At 42.7% G+C, this 12,532-nt stretch overlaps 1 protein-coding gene across 2 annotated transcripts in view; it reads left to right on the top strand.

Annotated features, from left to right (window-relative positions):
• The window catches only part of ptpn12 (protein tyrosine phosphatase non-receptor type 12), a 58,945-nt gene that overhangs the window by 40,221 nt on the left and 6,192 nt on the right, over positions 1–12,532 (top strand). For both annotated transcript variants that reach the window (XM_072672538.1, XM_072672537.1), the window contains exons 12-13: positions 2,383–2,468; positions 6,693–7,489. In XM_072672538.1, coding sequence (XP_072528639.1) covers positions 2,383–2,468; positions 6,693–7,489 — 883 coding nt within the window. The remainder of the gene's footprint in view (positions 1–2,382; positions 2,469–6,692; positions 7,490–12,532) is intronic.

Raw genomic sequence — 12,532 nt, 5'->3', positions numbered from 1 at the left:
AGAGTGGGCCAAAATTCCCCCTGGTGTGTGTGCTAAACTTGTGGTTAACTACAACAAACGTCTCACCGCTGTGCTTGCAAACAAAGGCTTTGCCACTAAGTATTGAGTGTGTTTGGCAAGAGGGATCAAATACTTATTTTCCTCATTGAAATACAAATTAATTAAAATATATTCTTTAAAATTATATTCTGGATTTTTGTCTTGATATTCTGTCTCTCCATGTTAGAATATATCTACCATTAAAAGTGCAGAAGGATAGTGTCTTTATTAGTGGGCAAACAAAGAAAATCAGCAAGGGATCAAATACTTCTTGGACTCACTGTATATATATATATGTATATGTATATGTGTGTGTGTGTGTGTGTGTGTGTGTGTGTGTGTGTGTGTGTGTGTGTGTGTGTGTGTGTGTGCGTGTGTGTGTGCGCACACACAGGGGAGGGAGGGGGAGCAGATGGAACAGGGCCAAGAGCAGAGGCTCACTTCCTGTTTGTAAGGCAGAAGATCGCTGACATAATGCTCCTATAATGCCCTCAGAGCCTGAGAATCAGCCCACATCTGGCACTGAACATACACACACAGGCAGCCTCTGTCCAGTAAACACGCCCTGTCTGGCTACTGCCCACAGCCACCCCCCCCACCCCCCCCTCTTTCATGTCTCCTATGCAGTCTCTGTCCCTCGGTCACTTAGACAGACTATATTTTTGATTGTCCCCTATTCTTATAGCTAGATGTAGAGTTAAACTATTAGGGCACTTCCTCGGACCTGCCTGTGTGTCCATTACAGTGAATTTGGCAGTTTTTTTTTTTTTTTATTAGATACGAAGTTTTAGCTGATGATTAACAGCCATGTTAATTATTGCCATTTCTTTCTTATTGTGTTACTATTAGAGTACAAGTCTGAACAGCCACTTATGGCAAGCGCATGTAAGCACATCATAGTTACAGGTCGGCGGTAAAGGATAGAGTAGTGTTTCAGCACATGTGTTTTGTAACTGGCTGTACTGCTGAGTGAGTCACTTGCTCACCGCACTAGAGAACACGGTTCAGACCCAGCTTTGGGAAGCGCCACAGTCTAATTACGTCCGTTCTGTCATCGCAGCCCTTAACAATGTGCTCTGATGTTAGTCCTACTAACATCTGTGGGGGAAAATAACTGTTCTCGGCTGACGTAATTGCAACAAGATCAAATAACCGTGATCAGGTGGTTATGTGATGATTGTACCAGCCCTAGTTTGAACATTAGCAAATCTGATTCTGACTATATTGCAGATGTAAGTTTTAATAAAGAAGTGTTCAGGGAACTATTTATAGCGATACTGACCCATTTCTGTGAAATCACGAAATTTAAAGCCATTTACACAATACACAATATTTATCACAATGCCTGTAATCACAGACTAAATACATAATTAGCAACCGATTCTTAAAAACTACTGTTTAGATACCCTCCCGTATTGAATACAGTGATTTTTAAGCAATATCTGCTGCTCTCCATCTAAATAAACCAACGGTTAGTAATGAACATGCAGTTGATTAGTGTTTATTAATCCATAACAATACTCTCCATATGCTTAGAAAAGCATACTGTGTGTCACGATAACAAAATGTATCATGAAATGATAAAATATCATCATGTTTCCCAGCCCTAAAACAGCTCGATTGCCACCGTTTGAACGGCAATAGCCGCAGCACTAGTGGCTGGGCGAGAGCAGCATCCAGCAATGTTCAGATGCCTCACCAGTGTTTACACGTGTCTTTGCCCTCGCCCTTGTTAGTAAAAAAATTATGGCCTCAGTTTATTTTTATTTAATTGATTCTTAGCCAAATTTGCAGGATACCGACTGTATAAGCCTTGTGTTTTCTTGTACTGATAAAAGCTGTTGTAGTCATAATGTTTAGACTGGCTTCCCTAATGTAATTATTAGACCTACAACTAGTTGCTACCAAAGCTATCATAAACCTTGCCACAGATGAGGCGAGTCTCGAAGTGCAGTGAGCCTCACATATGAGGTCTGCAGCCAGACCCCTCTTATTTAATCAACTTCATTTGGAAATGAAAGGCAGAAACGGACTACATCTCTCTCCACCAGTCAATAGGACCACGCTTCCAATGTTTTGTTGGATAAATGACCAGTGTGTCCATTATGACTGAATTCTATGCTCAGCAGACCCCCTTCGGGTCACAGTTCGCTCTCAGGGAGGTGTCCACCACTGCTGCTTAATCCAGACAGGTATAGGTATCATGGTTCAGGATCAGGATCAAGTGTTGCTCTTTATTCATGACCTATATATGAACTAATCTCAATCTTAATCAACATTGCCTTAATTACTGTGTTTTTTGTCTTGTGTCTCATGTGTCTCTCGCCCACTCGCTCACCCAAGGACGAGGGCAGTCCGGAAAAACCCAGCCAGAATTCTGACGAGGAGCGATGGGACACGCCCCCACCCAAACCACCCCGTATCCGGAGGTAAAACCCCACCTCCCCTCTTTCACGCCTACATGCTTAAGGTTGTTGAGGTTTGTGTTATGGTTTTGGTCCCGCTCAGACCCGCAGAATGACGTGAGGTAATGGAAGATGTGGCCACTGCATTATGTAGGACTTGGGGAAGGTTCGTGTGGGTGGGGGGGTGCGTGTCGCTGTGTGTGTGCTGTGTGTTGGTGTGTTTGATGTGGACTTTCGGCAGTCTGAGATTTGCTCTGTGCTCTTTTTGTGCAGGAGCACTCAAAGCCATGCCGCACATACATACACACATGCGCACCCGTGCGCACACACAGTCTTGCACGCATGCATAGGACTTTTTGTTGCAATGATGAGACCTTTTTTTAAGGTTCTTTCTTGTTATAGTCCCCCCCTTTTCTGCTCTCTCTCCCTCCCTCTCTGTCTGTCTTTCTCTCTTTCTCGGTTTCTCTGTGGGTGGCGATTGTGGGCAGCCGTCTCTTTGATATCTCTTGTTGGCAGCGAGTCTATACGTCTTGTGCAAAGCCATTAATGCAGATCCAGCGCTAGCGTTATGAACACAAAACACGAATGCTTGTTATTCTCAAAATCGTTTTTTTTATGTAGGAGATTAAAAGCCTTGTCACACGTTCCAGCCTCCTGTGGTGCAGTATGATGCACCCTTGAGGAAAAGCTCATTTTTGTCTTTGAAACCACAAGAGACTGATTTTCCGTCACCAAGAGTGGGGCTGGTTGTTTTTACTGGGTTTGATGGCATTGTTTTGTGCATTACAGGACACAGTTGTAGCCTTATGCATAACAACAAGCCAAAGTGCAAATAAATGACTCCATATTCAACGTTTGTGCCCTCTAAAACCCAAGCACAAAGGTTAAACATGCCCTCGTATTTCACCCAAAAGTAGGTTAAAATACAAACCAGGATGGTCACATTATGCACATACTAGAACCAAAATTATGTTCCTGAAGCATTCATTAGCAAACAAGCAAATCTGCTTAAAAAGCTTATGGCCCGTTACCAAATAATAGCCCCACCAGTTTGTACAGAAGTCACTGAGTAATACACCTTAGTGTGTAATAAGACTTGGAGTGTTCAAAGGTTAAATGAGAGCAATATTTTTTGAACACATTTACCTTATATTGACCGTCCTCTCCAGTAAAGTCATCATTTTATTCTTTATCCTTGTTATTATTTTTGGCCTAATTTATGCCTAATTATTTGCCTAGTATTAACAAACATTACCTGCTGAGGGGATGAATGAAAGATTTAATTAAGAGTTTATCATTTACAAAGTGCACCCATTTATCGATTAAATACTCATGACTCAATACTCATTTCTGTCAGTGAGGTCAAAAAGTGACCCTTGAAGGTAGAATGCATTTATTGAATATTTTGAGTAGTTCTTTGATGTATAAATAGTAAGTATTTCACTTTGGTTGGGGCAAAAAAATAAATAAATAAAAAGTTTTATTTTGCAGAATGAAGAATGCAGATTTTCCATTTTTTTTAGTCGGGGTCATGAAAAAGACTATGATTAGTACTGCTTTTATTGACTGGTATAGGTCACTGCACTGGCTCACAGGAGCTGCATTGCATTTAACACTGTTAAAAGCACACTGTACAAGTCTTTCGGTGTGGTGTGCAGCTAGCCAGCAGAAGAGCTTAAGGCTGGATGGCTGGGTTACCTTTTAGCCTAGCACTCACTTTTCCGTTCCCATGCAGAGTGTGGTGATCTTACCCTCCGCTTTACTTGCTGCCTTCTGCAGGGATTTCTCTAGTGAGCTGGGTAATGCAAGTTTCAGGGAAGTGAATATAATAGGTCAGGATTCTTACATGACCCTTTTGGGGTTTTGGATTTGGCTCGATTTTCAGCTCTGTTTTAGTTCTGCTGGATTTCCTCTTGCAGCGAGACAACAGTATTTGAGGTTCATGGATATGTCACAACTCCCATAGTCATTTATGCCAACTAACTCTAGTTTTCCATTCTAGGACACTTTAAAAAAAAAATTGTACCCAGATCAGGACACATCAGCAGCTCGTAATGACTTTTTTCATAGCCTATGTTCTGGTTCTGCATTCTGAGGCTGCTTTTCAGTGCACTGTGAGAGGAAAATAAAGGCCCTGATAAAAACCTGCAGACAGATAATGTCTCACCTGCCTCTCCGGCTGCCTGTAATGAATTCTGGATTCATGACCGAGATTAAAAGCAAAGGATTCTCGCCACAAAGCCCATATGTTTAGGTGTGTGTGTGTGTGTGTGTGTGTGTGTGTGTGTGTGTGTGTGTGTGTGTGTGTGTGTGTGTGTGTGTGTGTGTGTGTGCATAAATTGAAAATTCATGGAACGCTCCAGTGCAGGAGAAGTGGAGCATTGCCTCTTGAGGGGCTTTATCCCAGTTGTAAAATGAGTTTGCGTGTGTGCCTGTGCATTTGTGTGTGTGTGTGTAATCCCGAGGGATGAGCCTGTCCTTCCTGTGTCATCCATGAAAATGCAGAAGCTGGGGGTGTGGGATTTGAGCTCCAGGGGGGGAAAAAAAACAAAGCAGCTGAGAGCAATTGCATCAGTCCATCTGCTAACGGCACACCAGCATTGGCCTTGGCATGTGTAAGCGCTGTGGTGAAAACACACAGAACAGGGGAAATAATGTGGCTGTGTGATTTCTCCACCACTCACTGTGTGTACTGAACAGCACATCCTATTGTCCAAGAGGACTTGCAGTTGAGATGTTGATGTACAAATGACTTGCCGTTAATTGTGCCAAGAAGAGTTCTTGGTCAAAACGTCAAACCCCCCCCCCCCCCCCCCCCCCCCCCCCCGGAAAATCAGGGCATCCGTTACCCGGGAATTACATGAGAAGTAGCCGGCTGGGACTTCGAACATTGCCAACAATGGACAAGGATTTAGGTCAAAGTCAAAATTATATATAAATAAATAAATAAGGTGGATAACACACCTTTGACCAAAACTTTTCTACCCATCTTCCAAAACATAATAAAAAGGTCAGCTGGTTCACCATTGCATTGAGGACAAGTTGGGTTAACATTCTGATAACTGCTTGCTAATCTAGCATTGCACACATTTGCTCGATGAACCAGCTTAGACTACATAAAAAGGACCTATTCTAAGGTTTTAATCCATTCCAGGGACCTTTATTGACCCTTTGTTTCTTTCTGTGATGGCAAACTAAATACACAGGTGCTAAACTGTCAGTACAGGAAGACATTCTGATCTAAGTAATAATAAATAATTAATACATTTTACCACTACGTCTAAATAATAGAGCAAAATATAGGCATGTGAGGCTTTAAACCCTTCAAATAGAATGTAAAAAATGAGAGTTTAAGCACGGGGTGCATGGTAAGTTATAGAGGTGCATGTGCAGGTGAAGGAGACAGAGCTGCGGTTAAACCCTCCATCATCATTATCTGTTACTAAGAGCTGGCGGTTCTGTGTCTGGACAGGAGCAGCAGTTACCCCTGACCCTGCAGTCCAGACAGTCTGCTGTAATAGTGAAAGCACAGTGGGTCACTTAAAGAGTTTGTTGTGGGTTATAGTGGAGCTGTAGCAGCAGAAATGCTGAGTCATCCATCAGCGTGGTCTCCAGAGTAGCGACCCGTTTAAGGTCGGCCTTCTGCGATTCAGCCGGCTACTGTAGCTGCTCTGTAGAGTCATGTGCAGGGCATTGCCCCGAGATGGCGGTCAGGTGCCTCTCGTTGGCCACATGACCACATCCTCCCGCGCCTAGGCCTGCGAAGGAGTCTCAGAGTGTGTGTGTGTGTGGCTGAGCTTGTGTACGCTTACGTGTGCGTTATCAGTGAAGGGGAATTTCACACATGGTTATTTGAGGTCAAGTATTTTCCATTTCTTTCTTTTTCTCACTTTCTCACTTTCCCGTCTTACTCTCTCGCTCTCACACACATTCTCTCATAGTAGTTTATTGTATCATTAGTAACAGGGTAAGACTGTACATTTGTGAAGGTGGGCCCTGTTGTTTTAAAAAAGTCAAAGAAGCACAGAAGAAAAATCTGTAGTTTATGATTCTGAAGTAGATTTTTCTTTCTTCATTTTACATGATTAAATGCAGCCTGCCACCTTGTGGTGATATAGAAAAAGAGATTGTCCCCCCAAAAAAGTACAAAATGTCTTTGATACACTATAGTCTAATAATACTGTGGTATATCCCTCTAACGTTCCATCCTTGGCTTTCTGTTTCTTCCCCCCTATTCCTGTGTCTCAGTTCTCAGGTAGAGGGCGACGTCAAAGAGGAGATCTTGCAGCCTCCAGAGCCTCGCCCCGTGCCGCCCATCCTCACACCCTCTCCCCCCTCCGCCTTCCCCACCGTCACCAATGTGCGTCAGGACAACGACCGCTACCACCCCAAGCCCGTCCTGCATGTGCTGGCCTCCGAGCAGGACCCTGACCTCAACGAAAACTACAGCAAGCCCTCTGGCGGAGCGGCCCCTGGGCCAGCGTCTACTCCCTCGCCCGCCGCGCCCCCTTCCCCACCCGCAGATGCCGCGGAGAAGCGTCTGGAGCGCAAGCTGAGCATCGAGATCAAGAAGGTGCCGCTGCAGGAGGGACCGCGCAGCTTCGAAGGGAACAGCATGCTGCAGCGCACGCATGCCTTCAAAGCGCGCTCCAACGCCAGCAGCTGCTCGCTGTCCGAGGACTCGGACAACCCCCAGCGACCCAACCACCTGCCCCTGGGCAAGCAAAAGAGTCAGGCGTCCTGGGTGCGGACCATTCCAGACAGAGTCCCCTCGCCGGCCGAGAGCTCCACGCCCAGCCCCTCCTCTGCCTCGGAGGCGCCGCTCAGGACTGCCCTGTGTTTTACCAACCCCCTGCATTCGGACCACTCCGACCTGGAGCACGATGAAGCGGAGGACGTCCGACCTGCTCTCCGCTCGGACTGTCGTTCTAACGTTTCCACGGCAACCGGCACGGTTTCCGCAGCGCCCCACGAGGACCACGTGCCCAGGAAGGTCACCCCGATGTCCATTGCCGGCCTCTGCTCCAAAGCAGATGAGGCGATAAGTATGTTGGACGGCTTTTTGCCTCTTGTCTAGGCCGGGGTGAGGGTAAACGCTTTTGGGCAACCAGTGAGGCTCACATAGAGAGAGCTCAGTTTAGCAGCATGTCACAATCTCCACATTAGACCTAAAGGCTGTTAGAAGCTCTAAGGCAGAAATAAGTAAATACATTTTATATATGTATATATAAATTTATTTAATTATTTCTGCCTTAGAGCTTCTACCAGGTAATGGACGTTTATCCTCCACCACTGCATGATTGAATCCTTATTCTGTATATGTACAAAATGGACAGATATTGTGGCCGTTATGGTCGTTACACAGCTTCAGTTCCTGGATGAAGTACCTGATTCCAACTTCCTATCAACATTTCTCAACATAACATCTCATTGTTCAGATGTGTGCTATGCAGATAACAAACCTGTTTGTTGTTGTTGTTGTTGTTGGGTTGCACCCATGGCAATGAGAGACAAACAGCTTGGTTAGTTAACCCAGACTAGAAATCAGTTCATATCTTCATATCTTCATATCATCATATTTCAAATGACAGAGGTACTGTCCAAATTCAATAACCAAAACAGCACAGCCAATCTTAAAACAATGCTGCAGTATTTAGAAAAATAAGGCTAGATAGTAAACCTTAAAGCCAAATTTTAGAGCTTTGTGGTCCTCAGAATGAAAAGTTAGCTCTGACCAAGTTTAACAGAGTGGTTAATGAGCATTAGAATACCAGAACAGAAACGTATAGATATTTTTAAAAAATCTATTGAAAGAGTTAGAATGTAGTGTGTAAGGATTTGATCATGCTGTTAGCATAATGCTAATTGGGCAGCTGTAAGCTTCCATTATTTGTTAGCAACATTGGCTTTGTAGCTCTAGCAAAAGACTAAAGAATTAGTTTTAGACAGCTAACATGCAAAGTGCCTTTAAAAGTATTCACCCCCTTGGATGTTTTGCCCTTAAATTTCTTTTAGAAACGGAATCATGGTCAATATAATTTGGCCTTTCTTACTGAACAGATTTTACAACATATTCAATTCAGATTTATTTCAATAGCGTTTCTCACAGCGAATGTTGTCCCAAAGCAGCTTTACAAACAGACGTCAGGGTCCGGGCCTCTTTTTAACAAGCCAGAGGCGACAGTGGCAAGAATAAAATCCCTCAGATTAGAAGAAAGAGACCTTGAGAGAAACCAAGATTTCACATGGGGTCACATCCTTATCTGGTCAAAGAAATGTAAATGAAATAAAATTCTATATTGTAAAATAAGTGATTGCATGAATATTCACCCCCTTTAAAGTGACTGACCTAATTCAACAGCGGTCCAGGCAGTTGGTGCTAATGGTCTCACAATCAGTGAAATGGAGATCACAGTGTCTCACTTGTCTCCTTCTGCATGGTCACTCAGGAACATGTAAGCACATTTTACACATGTGCCATGTACCTTCTATTTCTTAATTATGGGTTTAACTGAACTCGGATGTCGGTCATTTCGATTTTTTTTATATCTATCCCCTGATGTTTAGTCTTCAATAGGCTTTTCTCTGAGTTGCATGGAGAATTCTTTTGTCTGCATTGTGTTTTTGTAGCCAGGAATACTGATTATCCAGTGACTGGATCTTCCAGACAGGTCTCTTTTTCTGCTACAGTCACTTGAGACACATTTACTGCACTCAGGTGATCTCCATTTCACTAATTGTGCGACTCCTAGCACCAACTGCCTGATGTCTGTTTTTGTGATTTTAGTGTTTTAGTGAATCTGAATGAAATAAATATATTATGTAAAATAAGTGATTTGTATAATCATGTATAAACACCTTTAAATTTAAATATGATTTTTTGGGGGGTAAATAAAACAATATATATATATATTAATAATATAATATTCACAAATGTCCATGTCTCTCTCAGTCCCAGATAGAAAGTGCAAGTGCTGGGCCTCCTCCTCAGAGATCCTCAGTGTAAAAGTGCTGATCTAGACTAGACTCTTCTACTTTGGAGAGCTTTATGAATACAGGCCCAGGTTTTCACTCTCACCATAGAGACAATCACAGTCATGCAAACAGTCTGCTGCTTTTTGTTCATGCAGCACTCTCATGACCATTCTTGGGTGGGCCTTAAAGACTCAGATCAGGATTATCCAGGACTGCAACATGTTCTTTAGAGGGTTTTCAGTTAAATAGCTTTGCAGTTAACAGGGCTCAGTAAGCTTTTTACAGCAGTAGTAAATCAATCATTTGTATGTAATGACACAAAAGTTTAAACTTGGGCTTGAGCGATATTTTATCAATTTTGCTACAAAAGAACGGCAGATTTGGATAAATGTTAATACCGGTAATTAAACATAATTACTCATCAGTTCATAATTCCATAACCAGCGTCAACTCTCAAAGACTTAACTTTACGGATTCTTCAGTACTCTCTAATGTATAACCAAAAGCTGTATGACGTTGGTCAGGGTGAAAAATGCCCTAAATGAGGGATGTCCCAATTCAGATTATTGCTCCTCGTTCAATCCAAGTGCTTCAGTATGAAGTGTCGGCCACTACTAGTCATTTAGGTGTAAAAAAAAAAACCAAAAAAAAAAAAACCACCTGTGTCAGACAGGTATATTGTATCTAGTATTGACTAAATTGTTTAGTTTTATTTGCCAAATCTGATTATTTGACTACCTGTTACTTCTAAATAAGTCCTTACTCTTGGGTTTCAGTGCACTGTTGCCGCTAACTGCGGTTTTAACTTTCACTTTAACTCAAGTCGAGTTGAGTTGGTGAAAGGTGGCTAGTTCAGACACAGTGGAAACTCTGTAACTGCAGATATGACCAGCTTTGATTTTCCACTGTAAAATGATTCCATGCTAGTTCGTAAACAAGACTCGCAGTTGCTGGTTGTGGGTTTGTACCACCTTTGTGTTGACGGTATTATGTATTATGTAACATAAATACATTGAAAAAATAAAACAATAAATACAAAAGGATTAGAGCTAGATCAGGTTTAATGTTGCCAATTCCTGATTCACTAAAATATGTCTGGAGCAACTCCGATCCTGATCACATTAGGGGGATTGGGACATCCCTACTAAAACAACTTAATAACATGAACTCATAATGTCAGAGTGTCACACCAGGGTTTCCAACCCAGCACCCAACTCTACTTTATTGCTATTCAAAGTAATGTCCCAGTTTAGGGAAACAGGGTTTTGGGATATCCACCAATACTGGGAATTGCTGGTCAGCCAGCAAGCCAAGAAGTATATCGGTCGGGCCCTGGTAAAAACCAGCAAACTAAACGCAGTGCCACGTTGAGTTCTGCATGTATGTGAAGCTGTTCAGTTGGTGGTATTTGTGTAATTCCGGTGTGATTATCATGCCATGACGACTTTGTCACAGTCCTATTTCAGACAGCCATCTGTTGAAGTGTGGGGAGGAGCTGAAGGGAGAGGAGTCACAGATTAGTTATGTAGATAGAAGCGATGCACATGACAGCCGTGCCTGGAAGCTCCCCTGCTCGCCGGCTCTGAGGGGGGAAATGTGTTGATGGAATGGAATGCTTTGAATGCGTGACATGAAGGGCCGCTTTTGAGAGCTGGGTTGCTGCTGGCTGCTCTGAGGGTGCTGCTGCTGCTGGAATGCCTCCTGGAGTTGACGATTCTGTCTTTTCTCTCTTTGAGACTTGGGCTGTTACTGGTCTGTGTGAGTGCGTGTGCGCTGCTGGATGGAAAAGGCCTGTCGGTGCTGGTCTGAGATCAAGAGCATGAATTGCGATTATCTGCCTAACATGCAAGCGTGGGTTTTGACCTCCTTTCACACTTGAATGTTGCCTTGATGCCGATTTCTCTCTTTCTGTTCTGTTCACTCTTTACTTTCACCTGGACACTCTGTACCAAACGTCCTGAACCATTCTGTGGTCAATCTTGCTAGTTTGATGCTAAGATAAACCTTTTATTACTGCCTAATATATATTCTTTTTTAAAGCATTAATGGTCATTACTTGGACTCCTATCATAATGTTTTAATAATGTACTATATAGATTATTAGACACACCCACACACAGTCATTGGACACCCCATGTCTATTTTAATATATTCAATATATATATCTTCATGTAAACCATATTGGAAGATAAAGATATAACTAAACGCAACTAAACAACTGAAGAAGTGTCAAAATCATTTGTAAAATGTACTTAATAAAAATACTAAAAAAGAGTTAGAACACCTCCACATTCATTACTACTTAAAAAGCCAAAAATTTAAATCGTGCAGATGATTAGAGCGTAGTTGGTGGGGATTTTGGAGAAGCCGGTCTTATTTAAACCTCATACATCTTGGTTTGCTCTTGGTTGGTAACGTGAGCGTTATTACCATATTAAAATCCAAAGAGCTCTCCGAGGCCTTCCGAAAGAAGGTTGTAGATGCAGATGAGTCTGGGAAGGGATTTATAAAGCTCTCAGGACGCTTAGGAATCCGCTAAATCATTAACAACGGCAACAACTGCCAACATGGCCAGGGCAGACCAGATATAGATATCCCAGCAAGTTCAGTCCAATAGCAGACCAGGAGATGTGTAAAGATGTTTCCAATAGTCCTATATCATCACAGGATCTACAGGTAGCTCCTGCCACAACTGAAGTCAAAGTACAGCATCTACCATCAGAAAGAGACCACACACTTTTATTTTTTTTTGGGGAATTTTTTTTTTGAATTATTTGGACACAGTAACAGAGGACATGTTTGGTATAATCTAGACATGTCATGGGTTGGGGCTGCTTTTTTGCAGTAGGATCTGGAGAGCTCTCCAACATACAGTCCATTAGGAAATCTTTATTGTATCAGAGGGAGCTTGAGGAAAATGTAAGACCATCTGTCTAAAAACTAAAGCTGAAAGATTTCTGCATGGAGGAGTGGGAAACACTTTGTCCCAGTTGATGTCAGAGACTGGTAGATCATTATAGGAAACGTCTAATTTAAGTTATTTCAGTCAAAGGGGGCAACACCAGCTACTAAGGCATGGGGTGTCCTCACTTTTTCCCCACAATAAAATTACA

The sequence above is a fragment of the Salminus brasiliensis genome, chromosome 2 (genome assembly GCF_030463535.1).
Source record: "Salminus brasiliensis chromosome 2, fSalBra1.hap2, whole genome shotgun sequence".
Classification (NCBI taxonomy): Eukaryota; Metazoa; Chordata; class Actinopteri; order Characiformes; family Bryconidae; genus Salminus; species Salminus brasiliensis.
The sequence above is the reverse complement of the archived record's forward strand: the minus strand, read 5'-3'. Positions and strand labels throughout refer to the sequence as shown.